Source organism: Lampetra fluviatilis, chromosome 4 (assembly GCF_964198595.1).
Source record: "Lampetra fluviatilis chromosome 4, kcLamFluv1.1, whole genome shotgun sequence".
NCBI classification, from domain to species: Eukaryota; Metazoa; Chordata; class Hyperoartia; order Petromyzontiformes; family Petromyzontidae; genus Lampetra; species Lampetra fluviatilis.
This window is the reverse complement of record NC_136278.1, coordinates 22,363,614-22,376,913: the sequence shown is the minus strand read 5'-3', so window position 1 is coordinate 22,376,913 and position 13,300 is coordinate 22,363,614. Positions and strand designations below refer to the sequence as shown.

Here is a 13,300-nt window from a genome sequence, read left to right as displayed (position 1 = left end):
GTATAATAGTTTTTTTTTATTTCTATATAAACCATGTAGGGCCCAAGAGGATTTCTGCTGCCTAACTATGCCGTAAAATAATTTATTTTAGAATTGTTCCATCCAGCCACGAGCAGCCATAATCCCTCTGTGGTTATGGAGCTTTGAGACTTTAAATCAGAGCAGCTGACATTTTCACCGACTCCAGGCTCCTCTTAAACAGAGAAAGAAGTGAGATCTAAAGACAACTTAAAATAAAACCCGGGCACTGCCTCTCAGTAACTGCCACTTGTATCTGCAAAAGCTTATTTGTGTTGGCAAGAAATTAGACTTCCCATTACTCCGCCCTATATTAACAACATCTTGTCAGCCCAACACATCGTGAGATAGGATGCTGAACCGTCATTGCTGCAGGTGGAAAACGTGTACTACTAATACTTGAGCATATTAAACAATTCAAAGCAGATTTCTTTACTCGTTCATTGTTATTGCGAAATGCTTGACTGTTAGGCTAGCATGTGCCTTTGGTAAAGGTTGTACAAGCCAACTTGCTTTTTTTGCAAATTTAAGTCGGCACATTCAAATTTAAGAGTATTAAATCCTTCGCCTTTCGCCCCCCTCCTCTTTGCTCTGAATAAAGGTCACACCATGGAAATTCAGCTCACTATATTTGCAATTTAAAAGCAAATTTTGATCCACATTCACTTTTGGGTTCCACCAAGTGGCGGTAGTTTTATGCCAAAGTTCTTGTCATTGGCCCTCCACCACCCGATAAGATTGTCAAGTTGACAAAGATATTATTTTTCCGTGCCAATGCATTGATCAGATCCTGACCTGATACAGCTTTTCCAACATCAACGCGCGATGACATTTTGCTCCAACTGCTTGGAGCTTCACTACAGACTATACCTCACAGCAGTTTTAGCTTCTTCTTGAAGAAAAAAACAAGCCTACTTGCAAACTGGATACAAATATGTTCCCTTTTAGTATGACATTTCAAATGCATGCATTTAAGGAAGCAATAAGATACTTGTTTAAGAGAAATCAGCTGTACACGACGGATTCCATCCAATTAACAACGCGTGAATCGCAGCACACACGACGCAAGCACTAACCTCGTTGGGGAGAGAATTCCACGTTTAAAATGGCAAGTGTTTTAACATTCTTGAACAATTTGAACAAGTCAAGTAATTTATCCGACTTCTTAGCCCCCCAGCGACTGTGCTTAAAGAACGTATGCAGCCCTTAAGGCACGTCTCATTTGTCCTGCAGTGTTTAGGCTTAAGTAACTCGGTGATGTGATATCGCATGAGAATGTAAATCGGGAAAGGATAAGGCCAACACTGAGAAATGTCGACGGATAAATGTGTTGTTTCATTTAGCAGACGTGGCATTCATTTGTTTAGCTCATTTGTAAATTACCAATTAAATAACAAATCTCGTGCGATTAAACTCTTAAAGTTGTATTATTTCGCTCTGCATCCCCTCTCGGCATGGTTTATGAGCCTGGGAATGTTTTCTTAAAATTCTAAACTGGAATAATCAAGTGTTTTAATCGCTTCCAAAACAGGGCAGTTCATAGTCAATTACACACCCCAGTAAAGTTTTGTTTAGCCTTTTCGGTCACTGTGAAAACATATTCCGTTTTTTACTTTAATTATTAAACCCAGTAAATGGCTATAGCAGTAATTGCACCATTTGAGAAAATCGCCGATCCATCTCGACCACGTTAACGTTGGTAAAGGAGGTGGTTCATCGCAGCTTCCTGCCTTGTGGAATTACCGTTAAACCGCAGCAGGCAATGTCTGAAAAAAAGTAAGCCAAGATTTGTGCAGAAAAAATATCTGACGCTACCAAATCCTATATCAAAATAATTTCCATACGAATAGCCAATATAGATTTTTTTTCATTGCACCTCAATGTGGAACTTCACCAAAAACATTGCTTGTATGTCAGTTAGGGCACGCACGTGCATGCACGCACACGCATACACACACAGGATGTATACATGTCATGGGAAACAGTAACATTTAAAGTAATGACAAGAGCCAAATTAAATTTTCGGAAATAATTCTCTTATTTTTGTTACGTTCCTACATTTCTTAATTTTGTCATATTCTTGAACACATGGAAAGCATGGACAACGCTATCGTGAAACTGGCACCACATTGGTCTTACACAAGGAAGGAGAACTCGCGATGAATTGCATTGGTGATGTACACAATTCTGTAATTGCATTGGCATGTGTGGCACAACAAACCTCCAGCCCCCACCCTTCCCTTCCCCCTATTCCGTAGGGGCTCTCCAAATAAGAGCGCTTGTTTGGTTTGCCAGATTAGCGATATTTTTTTATCTGTGGTCATGGGGATGTTGGAGGGTATTCGGGACAGGGCCATGCTTTACAATTGATCATATATACCTTTGCTTTATAAAAAAAAAATGTTTACAGACAAAGCGCCCTTTACACCTGGGTGTCTCAAGAGCACCTCACACACGTTAACGGACTTGTATCACGACGCGTGTCGAACATTTCAAAGGGCACCCCAAAGTGGGCAAGCTGTCCCTGTGGGCACAAGCCCACTCAGCACCTTGCCGGAAAACGAGCAATACTCTAGCCAGTAGGCCGCGATGAGTGGCGCGTGTCATCACAATTGAACCGTTTGCTGGTCATTTTTCAAAGTTGCCACATGTTGAGCCCTTCACAAGCATTATCGTGCCCTGCCGCTCTTCTCAGCCCCCCTCCGCCCCGAACCAAGCCAAGTGCCGGGAACGCCGACCGAGCTGGGCTTTGGAAACGCCGGGAACGCTGAGCCGGGCTTTGGGAATGCCGACCGAGCTGGGCACTGGTAACGCCCATCGAGCCGAGCGCCGGGAACGGCGACTGAGCCGAGCACTTCCCAGGAGGAGAGGCTCCCACCTTCTCGTAGACGAATCCGTGCTTCTCGGCAACGCCATTGCGGCTCAGCGTGTAGTTGTAGAAGCGCGAGTTCTTGATGAGGCCGAGCCACTCGCGCCAGCCCGGGGGCACGTACGTGCCGTTGTACTCGTTGAGGTACTTCCCAAAGAAGCCTGCGGGAAAACATTCGCACGCACGCACACAAAGACAAAGATCCCCCGGATAGCTTTAACAGACTGTCGCGGTAAGTGCTGTCAGCAAGCAGGAACAGCGAAGGTCAGCAAGGCACACGAGAGGGTGGGTGGCCAGCATCACGACCGCCCGTCTCCCTCGTGGCGACATGTTCACATCGTACCAGGTGCTCGTTTGAGGCCGAGTTGACCTAGGCGATGCCCAGGTCTGGTTTAGATAATCGTCACTGGTGATTGCCATGAGCGCAGCGGCCTAACAGCTACACTACCCGCTCCCCAAAAAGAAGCCTTCGGGAGCCATGCACATGCACACACACACACCAAATGATAGTGAACGGCATGCAACGGTCATCACCATCATCATCCATGACCAATCCACTGCTGGATAAAGGTCTCCCCCCACCATCTCTCACAATCCTATGATGTAATCCATCCAACGAGCACCTGCACACGGGCTGAATTGATTGCTCCATCTCCTCGGAAGACAAATGTTCACAGACGTGTGATACGCACGATGAAGTAAGTCACTAAAATGCACGCAGCGGACAGACGCAGATGCACATCCCAGCAGTCAGACCACATGACCAGACGCCCCGCATATTCCTTGGTAAACGAAAGGCGGATATTTTGCAACACAAAATCAGTCGCTCGTTTGTAACGAGAAATCAACCTCAAGGCTACGCTCATGACCCACTGAGAAAAAGGTCACTGCCTGACATTTTTAACTTATTATGTGTTTTTCACTTACAAAGAGGGTGTTATTGACGAGGCCACTCAAGTCTTCTCAGCCGAAGCAGAGACAAGTAAATATATCATCAGCTTCAACTGCTGCAGTGACACCTTTTTGGGGTGAGAATGCTTATTTCCTAGCACACCTGGTCTTCCCACTCATCCATTATAACGAAGCCTGCGGGGATTTAAACCTTCTTTAAAAAATATATATAATTACAGGAGTTATAAAAACAATTATAGTAATTATAATAGACCCCTATGTATTATACATTTTTGACCGATGCTATTTTTTGGACACCTGAGGTGACTTCTCATCCCGAGTGTGTAGTTAATGGGACGTTTATAATGTTATAACGCTTCACGTGACGCGAAAAGTTAAATCATTTTCCTGTATTGTGCTTCGCGCTAAAATACAGCTCCCATGTTTATCTCAATATTCTTACGCTGGGGTGAGCGAGTATTGCTCCGATTACATTTGCGTTGACATATATCTTAGGTACATGCCATCTTCCACAAAAAGCTTTGTAGACTTGCACACACGTCTTCAAAGCAAACCGTGGACATGATCGCACTGCAAAGTGTAAGCGCCGCAATGTCGGGTTATACAGAACAGAGCGGAAGAGGTTCGTAATATTTGGGCGCAAAAAGCGTTAACTAAACTGGTCAAATCTTGTCCAGACTCCCCACAGACAACCACCACTTTCTCACGCGGATTGCCAGTGGCCCTCCGCGACTTAAAGGCGACAGACACTGCTGCCGCTGCTGCTGCCGCTACCGCAGAGATTCCTCGCGCGCAACGCTCAACGCAGGCATGGGAAAGCACGCGAGGGAGCGCGGCGGCTCAAGCAGCCATCGCCAGGGAAACCATCGCCTGGGAAACCGTCACCTGGGAAACCGTCACCTGGGAAACCGTCACCTGGGAAACCGTCACCTGGGAAACCGTCACCTGGGAAACCGGGCGATTCGAAGTAATCTGCAGCCGCACAAATTGCCAACGCCGACCTCAAAAACGCTTCCTCCGCCACCATCAACGCCGGCCTAGAACGACTCAAAACGTGCGTGGCACCGCGTTGATAGTGGTGCGCACGAGCACAAATAACGCAAAACTCAAACTCATTCGTCAATAAAACTGCCCTGACGATGGACACAATAAATACGTATATAGAATAAGCGGCGTTTGAGGGAGATGCTTCTCTTTCACAGCCAACACACATAATTTTTTTTTATCTTAGCTTGCCGTCCTTTCACCGTACCTTCGATTAGCACAGTTGGCTACGTACGGTGCGAAAGAAGTTCAACATACGTACATACACGCAACGTATCTCCATTAGAGATGGGCAATTGCCCTTAACAGCACCTATTATGGCAAACACTCCACTATCCTGCACTTTACCACTCGGAATGCTCTATTAACCGGCATCTGTCATAGACGGTAATACAAGTCTTCCATTCACGCGTCCGGAAAAATGCCGACAGCCATCAGGGCATCTTGCCGTGCACTTCTCACAGATCTGAGTGATGGTGCTAGCGGAAGTCTGTACATGCAGTACTCTATCACTGTATACTGTACTCTAAACGGCCCCAATTGCTTCTCTACAAATCAACTTAGGACTGCTCCACACCTGCCCGGTGACTACCTCTCTGCAAAAAGAGTTACAAAGTTGTCGCTCGTTTCTCTCTCGCAAAAGTTGCATGCACACACCTGGGAAAATGTGGTGACGCCACGACCCTCGGATAAACCGGCGTATTCCGATTGACCGGCATCCTCCATTTTCACCCATGGACGTCAGGACAACGAAGCTTTTGCTTGTGAATGTTTACCTCTTTGGGGCAGAGTTGTTTTCCTACGACAGCAATGCTGCTGCATATACACAGGATGCCCGCGCTTTGGCACACCGTGCCCTTACTCCTCTTGGTTATTTTCTACAACGGTTTTCTTGTTTTGTTGTTGTTCTCGCTTTGGAGACCCTTTCTCTTCCACCACCTACCCCTCAAAGGTTTCTACTGAAACTTAAAATATCCGCGGATGAACGTAGGATGATGACATGAACCGCCTAGAACGCCCGCTTGACATCGCCACGGGCACGTTTCGTTTACTTTACGGGTTTTTATTAGTATTAATTCTAGATTTGAAGCTTTCGTGACTGCAATGATTCATATTCTTAGGTTTTTTCGGTAAAGTCACGTAGGTAAAAACATTAAAAAGTAAAATAAAATAAAAATAAAAATCACGACGTTTCGGAGGCAACACAAGCTTCCGTCTTCAGGTGGTACCGTCACAGCCACGACAGCTGTATCAAGAGATTGCAGGAGTTACCACTGCGTTTATATAATGGTTGGAGAAGGTGGTGGGGCAAGGGCCGCATACTTATTATTAATATGGTAAGGTGAGGTTTGAGACTAAGAATAGACTGCATAACAAAGGCTCAGCCAATAAGTATGCGGCCCTTGCCCCACCACCTTCTCCAACCATTATATAAACGCAGTGGTAACTCATGCAATCTCTCATTTACTTGATACAGCTGTCGTGGCTGTGACGGTACCACCTGAAGACGGAAACTTGTGTTGCCTCCGAAACGTCGTGATTTTTATTTTATTTTACTTTTTAATGTTTTTACCTACGTGACTTTACCGAAAAAACCTAAGAATATTTCATTAGTATTCCCCGATTCCTCGCCTGGTGACAGCCGCCTGCCATTGCCGAACGTCAGAAAAGGGGGATATTTTTGTTTTACATTTTTTGTTGTTATTAACACAAACATACGCAGGGGGCACGATGGCCACTGAACGTTGACGTTACAAGCAGGGAGACCTCGACATTCCGCTTGGCTTGCAATGCGGGAGGACCGGCAGCACGATAGCTCACCACAACGTCCGTCTCTGTCCGTCCGTCCGTCCGCTGGCGAGTGTTTTTGTTTTTCAGCTTGGTTTCGGTTTATTTTTTTTTAAAAGAATTTTTTTTGTTTTACTTCCTCTGTACCGTGACCCTTCCGAATGCTGAGCAGGAATCGCATGCGGGCACGCGGGTCGGGAGTTTAGCCGTGGAACACAGTAGCGGTTGGTGGGTTTACAAAACACACGAGAGGCGAGTGGCAGATGCCTTTCCCCATTGTGTGGCTGTGGCCACTCTCCACACTCGGTCTGTCTTTCACTGGTGTTTGGTGATACATGTCACCATGTCTGTAGGTTGTCAACAAGTATATATATACAATCCTACTACATAGTAGAATGCCACTGAATATCCATCTACTGGAAGAAAAAAAATCTCTGTAAACAGTTTGGTGTGGAAATGTTGAAGCGTTTGGTCGGTCGGAACATGATCCCTGTGAACAACATGGCATTTTATGTAATTTTTCTCATCTGGGCCAAGCCCTGGTGTGGCTTGGCATATGCAGCCTCAAAGCGGTTGATGATAATGATGATTGCAGTGACCCAAGTTGTAAAAAATGCCCCCCCGAGCAGTAAGGAATAAACAAATGAATTGAAAAATGTATTGCCATTCTTGTGCTTAATAATGCCTCGTAGCTGTTTGGTTTAGCAGAATTCCATGTAAATATTGCAGGCAGGGACAGTTAATGCTATCAAAATACACAGCAGCATCACGTGATTATTATGCCCACGGTGTTCAACATTTAGTGGAGGTTATCCCCCCCCCCCAAAAAAAAAAAAACTGACGTGGATACTCATACGGTGGAGGGTGGCATGTTAACTCCAGGAGCAATTTTGCAAGTGTGGGCAATTTTCTCAACTTTCGGCAATACGCGTGAGCGCACGCATATTAAACAACGTCTACTGCGTTGCGTCTCTCTGTTCGTCCGGTGACCGTGCACGGAGGCAGTTGTGGCGGCAACGCCGCGGCGCTCCGAACGAGACGTCGGGAAAAAAAACACGCGCGTCTGCGGTGACGACCGCTGCTAGGTCGCCGCGGCTCTCGCGCGCCAACTTTGCATGTCGCATGGGAGGGGAGCGGTCGGCGTGCGGTGGGAACAGAATGGGGGGGGTCGCGGTCGGGGTTTTATGGATTCTGAAAAAAGAAAACGGACGAGACCCCCCCCCACCGGCCCTGCCCCAGGAATGCAAGGGTGAAGCGTGCGGGCCGCTGTTACTGTGGGCACGGCAAAGACAGCGTGAGGGCCACGCGGAGAGAGAGAGAGAGAGCGAAGCGGCGCTGGAGTGAAATGGCACTAAACGGGCAATGAAGGGTCATTATGATCTCGGGTTTATTCGCTGTAAGCCTACGCCTCAATGGCTCAATGTGGAGCCGGGAGAAAGAGGCCGTCTAGTGTGGATTGTGTGGGGTTTTTGGTTATATAATAATAGGGGATACGATTTAAAAAATGCGGCCCGAAAATTACACCATTTAGAAGCAATTTGGAATAAAAAAATATGAAATACGCCATCCCGCATATTAAATATGTTTACGCTCCGTGTAACTCAAGAGAAAGTGGAGTGGACATTCGCTGGACCCATCATGCACCGGGGCGAGGAGGGACGATGAACCATGGATCAGACTGGTGGTGGAATAGCAGCCAAAGGGCAAAACACGACCAAGAGGATGATAACCAACAGAGATGGAGAGCTGAGACATGGAGGAATGAAGTAGCATAGCAGGATCACGATGGATGGCAGCAGTGTGGGGGGAGCCTTGGTGCAGCAGTGGAAAGACCATGTCTGACTGACAACGCTTTAATAATACAGCCAGGTGGCACTGTGGAAGAGTGTTCGTCACACAATCTGAACCCTGCAATCTCGAAACACTCGGTCGAGGGTTAATTCAGCTAATAACCTATCATGGGGTCAATACAAATTAGCAGCACTGTGTAAGAAATCAACGATGGCAATCTTAAGGAGATAATGGTCAGGGCTCTAGGAATGTGGAAATTACACCCCTGGCTCTGTGTTTAGGGCACATTAAGAGTTAACGATGAATCAATTAATTAATTTAGACTCTGAGCTTGCGATATATTTAGCTAATAGCTGGTAAATAAATACATTTTATTGATAGGCATGTGTCTTTTCTACACAATCGCCAAGCACAGGACCAGCGGCCCAAAGTCAAGCGGCCAGCAACAAACAGCACTGTCAAAGTTGTAATAAATAACTATCATGGTGGCAAGATGTCAAATACCTCGCCTGGTATACAGGAGGTCGTGGGTTCAATCCTGACCCTGACGCCTGCTGCTGTATATCTGTAGCTTGCATCTTCTCCCCGTGGTCGCGTTGATTTTTCACTGGGTCCTCCGGTTTTTCCCTCCACATTTAGAAACAACGTTCGTTTAGAGTATCTGGCTGCTATAAATTTCCACGCGATAGGCCACTTCGTTGTGGCCAAGGTGGCTTCTGAAATAAGCTATATTGCTCCGGGGGACCTTAGCTGGTAAAATAAAAAAAATGGTTTCGTTTCAGTTTCGTGTAAGAGTGTAACACTTGGATTGAGCGAGGTTATAAGAGCTTGGGAAAAGAGGCAAATGGCAGGGAATTCAATACAATCCCTGTGATCCGTTCGTGACTATGGGAAATATATTCACTGCAAAGTCAAAGGATGGATAATTTTGAGAGTTCATTAAATTGCTGAGAGAGAGAGAATGAATCGTCCCACTCCGACGGCGCATTATCAGCGATGCCGCTGCCATGGCAAGAGCTGGCAGCCTCGGCCAATGGAGAAGGCTGACCCGACCTCACGTGACCTCAACAAGACGACGATAGTTACCGGTTAATGAATAGCGGTCAAAATGCAGCACGCTTGAGGACAGTGCCGGGCCCAACTATTCAAATCGTGAACAGACCGAAGACAAATCGCTGAAGCACAGTTGATGTCACCTAATTGTATCCAACCTTGGCAGATCTCATAAGCTAAGCCGGTTTGAGCCTGCTGAGTTATGTGGCTTGGATGCTGAAGGGAAATGGCAGGTTTCCCCGTCAGGCTAGGGTGTTTGTCAAGCACAGTGGCCAGGATGTGGCAGTATTACAATGGATTCATGAATCCGTCTGTGTGCAGCTTTGTGTGTTACCCACTTGCATGCATGCACTTTCCCTGGCTACCGTTTATTTTTCGTCCACACAGCACCCTTCGTTAATTGAATTGCAGGACCCTCTTCAACAAGTCTTGGGACTCGGTGTGGCTTTCCAGAGTGATTGAAAGCCATAATGATTATAATTATTATGAGTCAATAAAGTAAGATAGTTTCATCTGACTCACATTGCTCATGCATTACATGATTGCAGTTGATTGGCTGCAGGGGCTCACCGAGCCCATAATTCTATAATCAGAAGCAGAATATTTATTTAGACTGGAGCAATCTGATGAGATATGAAGTTATTTTTCACAGATGTCCAGTAGGGGTGGGTCAGAACGTAACAACAACAACACAAAAACACGATAGGAGTACCAAGTAAATACAAATAAAACCAAACTATGTTTTATCTTATCAGGCAAAGCCCGCTAAGCTATTTGGCTTCTTTTTCAGAAGCGAGTGGCTACAAATGATAGCTCAACGAAGTGGCTCAACACGTGGGAATTGATAGCAGCCAAATAATCTAAATGCTTGTTTGTATGTTGAGCGAGTGTGCATCCCAAATCATTATCGTTATCATCGTTACATTGCGAGCAGATTCACCATCAACAGTAGTTACTACCTCCTTGGGCTTCACACTCACACACACATATATATACACGTTAAATAAACTGTTGTGGTATGTCCTTATGCATGTGTAATTGCCCTTGAACTCCCAGTTACACTCTAAAACCGTTTCCATTGAAAGGTACACTTGATATTGGGTCATGAGATTCATTACTAATTCCCAAAACGAAATCTGCAAGACAGGAAAAAAAAACCCTATAAAATTTAAAGTTTGATCCGAACATCAATGACCAAGGGTTGGTTCAATCGTATAGAGATCGGGCCATGATGTTCATTACAACCATATTTGTATTACACAAACATAATTAGCGCACGCATGAGACAGTACAGCAAATAGGTTTCTGACCAATCTGTGCAGCGCAATACGCGTGGGAGTTCAATCAAGATTCAGATTCCTCTGAACGCTCGATGCCGAGCGAGTGCTTCTCGGTGGAATCAATAATGATTCTGTCCCCCCACCCCCCACCCCCTCTATCCTCTTACTTTTGTTCTTTGTCTCTCATCTTTCCCCTCCCCGCTGATATAAAAACGCACGCTCCCTCTCATGGGATCCACCCCATCTGGGTGGGGCGGTGGAGCCCAATTCTATTCCCTCCGTTCAAACCCAGGAGCCCCGAGTTCAGGACCTCTTGTCCGGTTTATGTCCTGTACTGGGATCATGCTGAATTACAATAACAAATTTGTGTTATCTTCTTGGTTCTTTCAGTAAAGTCACGTAGAAATAATAAAATAATAAAAATAAAACATAATAAAATATATGTCATATTAGTATATTATTTTATTATTATATAATATTATTATATTATATTATTTTATTATTATTTTATTATTTCCATTCTACGTGACTTTACCGAAAGAACCAAGAAGATGAATCCCTGCAGTCACGAAAGCTTTAAATCGAAATATAAATTTGTGTTATTCTTATTAATTGTGCACCGCTGCTGCTTCAACAAATACATTCTACCCAATTATTCGCTGACATGGCTAGGCTTTTGGGAATCAATTATTTATTTTATCCGTCTTTCCCTCCTGACCCAACTGATGAAGCACGCGCCTGCAAGCCCCTCGCTCCTCCCTCTCGATCGCTGCCACATGACGTGCAAATTAATAATGACCCCCACCTACCCCCTCGCCCCCCCTACGCCCACCCCCCCACTAGCCCCCAATTTCAATGACTTGTTGCGGTTCAGGGTCACGTTTCTTTGAAAATAATCACGGCGAGCGGGCAATGCCCCGAATGGTTGTTGGGGTGATGCGAACCCATTAAATCTCAATGGAGAATGATCGGCAAACACACAGAAACACGCGCTATTTTATGCACGCACCGTGCGCTTAATGGGATGCTGCTGGACTTGCAATCCAGCGGTCGCCGGTTCCATTCGATATCCCGCCATGGCACTCGAAACAATGGACATGTTTCACAAATACTCTATCCAACCGGCGGTATAAATGGGTACACTCCAGTAAGTGGATAGGCAGGTTATGTGTGGTAGGGTAAAGCGTGGGTACATCCAACTCTTCCAAGCAGCCTCTCCAGCGAGGAGGAGTAGGCCAAAACACCTTCTCGAGTGGCTCTCTTAAACGTGCTCTAGTGGAGGCACTTCCGCCAGCAGTGGCATGAGCAAGCACTTGCAGGGGCTGCACCCTTAACCGTTTTACCTACACTCATCAGAACAAAAACGTCAATTCTTACTTCCACTGCCCTCTGATGCAAGAATCCCCCAGCGTAACGAAACAACAGCAATTTACGGAACGCCGAAACACCACTTTACCCTGACCGCACATGAACGGACGCACGCACGAGGGAAGGAATCAACGGGGGAGGGGGGGCGCGGACAGTTTTTTGTTGTTGGGCGCACCTGTGCGGTAGCCGGTGCCGCCGAGGTGAGCGGCGAATGTGCGGGGCTCGTGGGTGGCCTGCCAGAAGGGCGACGAGCAGTTCTCGTTGTTGGTGTACACGTGGTGGTTGTGCGTGTATTTCCCCGTCAGGATGGAGGAGCGCGATGGGCAGCACATGGGCGTGGTGACGAACGCGTTGGTGAAGTGGGCGCCGCCCTGTTCCAGGATGCGCCTCGTCTTGTTCATCACTTGCATCGAGCCTGCGCTCGCGCACAGACACCACACACGTACAAAGACGCTCTGTTCAGCTCCTCTGATGTTGTAAGGCCGCACTCGTTACACACAGAGTGTGCTTGCCACAAAACGAACCGCAATACCTTGCCGATCTCGTCGAGGAACATAAACAATCACGTGAACTCCGGTCATCCTCGCTGCAGTGGCTTTTGCCTCGCCATCGAACAAAGACGGTCAACCGCATCGCGCGCTTTCAGATGCGCTGCTGCGGCCACATGGAACGCTCTTCCGTCTGATATTAGGAAGCCACAGGAGTTATGTACTGTTAAATCATCTAAATTGAAAACTAATTTCTTGAGAATTGCTTTTTGTGTTTAGTTTGTGGTCCTTCCCCCACATTCACAGAACCCCTCTGTTCAGCCTTTTCTCACTGCCAAAGCAAAGAGGCAGTTGCTCATCTCCACTTTACAGCCGTTGTGCAAATTCCACACTGGTCTGGCGGGGTTAATAACGTATTGTCATACACATATAATAATTCTGATATCAAACTTATAATTAGCTTGCACCATACCACGCAAAGGCAACAGCAGTTTATTCTGCCATCAATGCAATCAAATTATGTGTTATTATTAATCGATGTTCATGAACCGACGCATTGTTGTGCAGTATGTATGTACAACTTTTTTCGCGCCATACGTAGCCAACTGTGCTAATCGGATGTGCGGGGGTGGTACAGGAAACTCATCACAAACACCCCATGAAGCTATAGAAATCCCCTGCAGTGTGTG

The 13,300-nt window shown here is 46.3% G+C and overlaps 1 protein-coding gene across 8 annotated transcripts in view; it reads right to left on the bottom strand.

Moving 5' to 3' along the window:
- LOC144931680 (extracellular sulfatase Sulf-1-like) overlaps positions 1 to 13,300 on the bottom strand; it is a 172,146-nt gene that overhangs the window by 38,355 nt on the left and 120,491 nt on the right. For all 8 annotated transcript variants that reach the window (XM_078855819.1, XM_078855816.1, XM_078855822.1 and 5 more), the window contains 2 exons: positions 12,299 to 12,538; positions 2,897 to 3,048 (listed from right to left, as the gene is read on the bottom strand). In XM_078855819.1, coding sequence (XP_078711945.1) covers positions 2,897 to 3,048; positions 12,299 to 12,538 — 392 coding nt within the window. The remainder of the gene's footprint in view (positions 1 to 2,896; positions 3,049 to 12,298; positions 12,539 to 13,300) is intronic.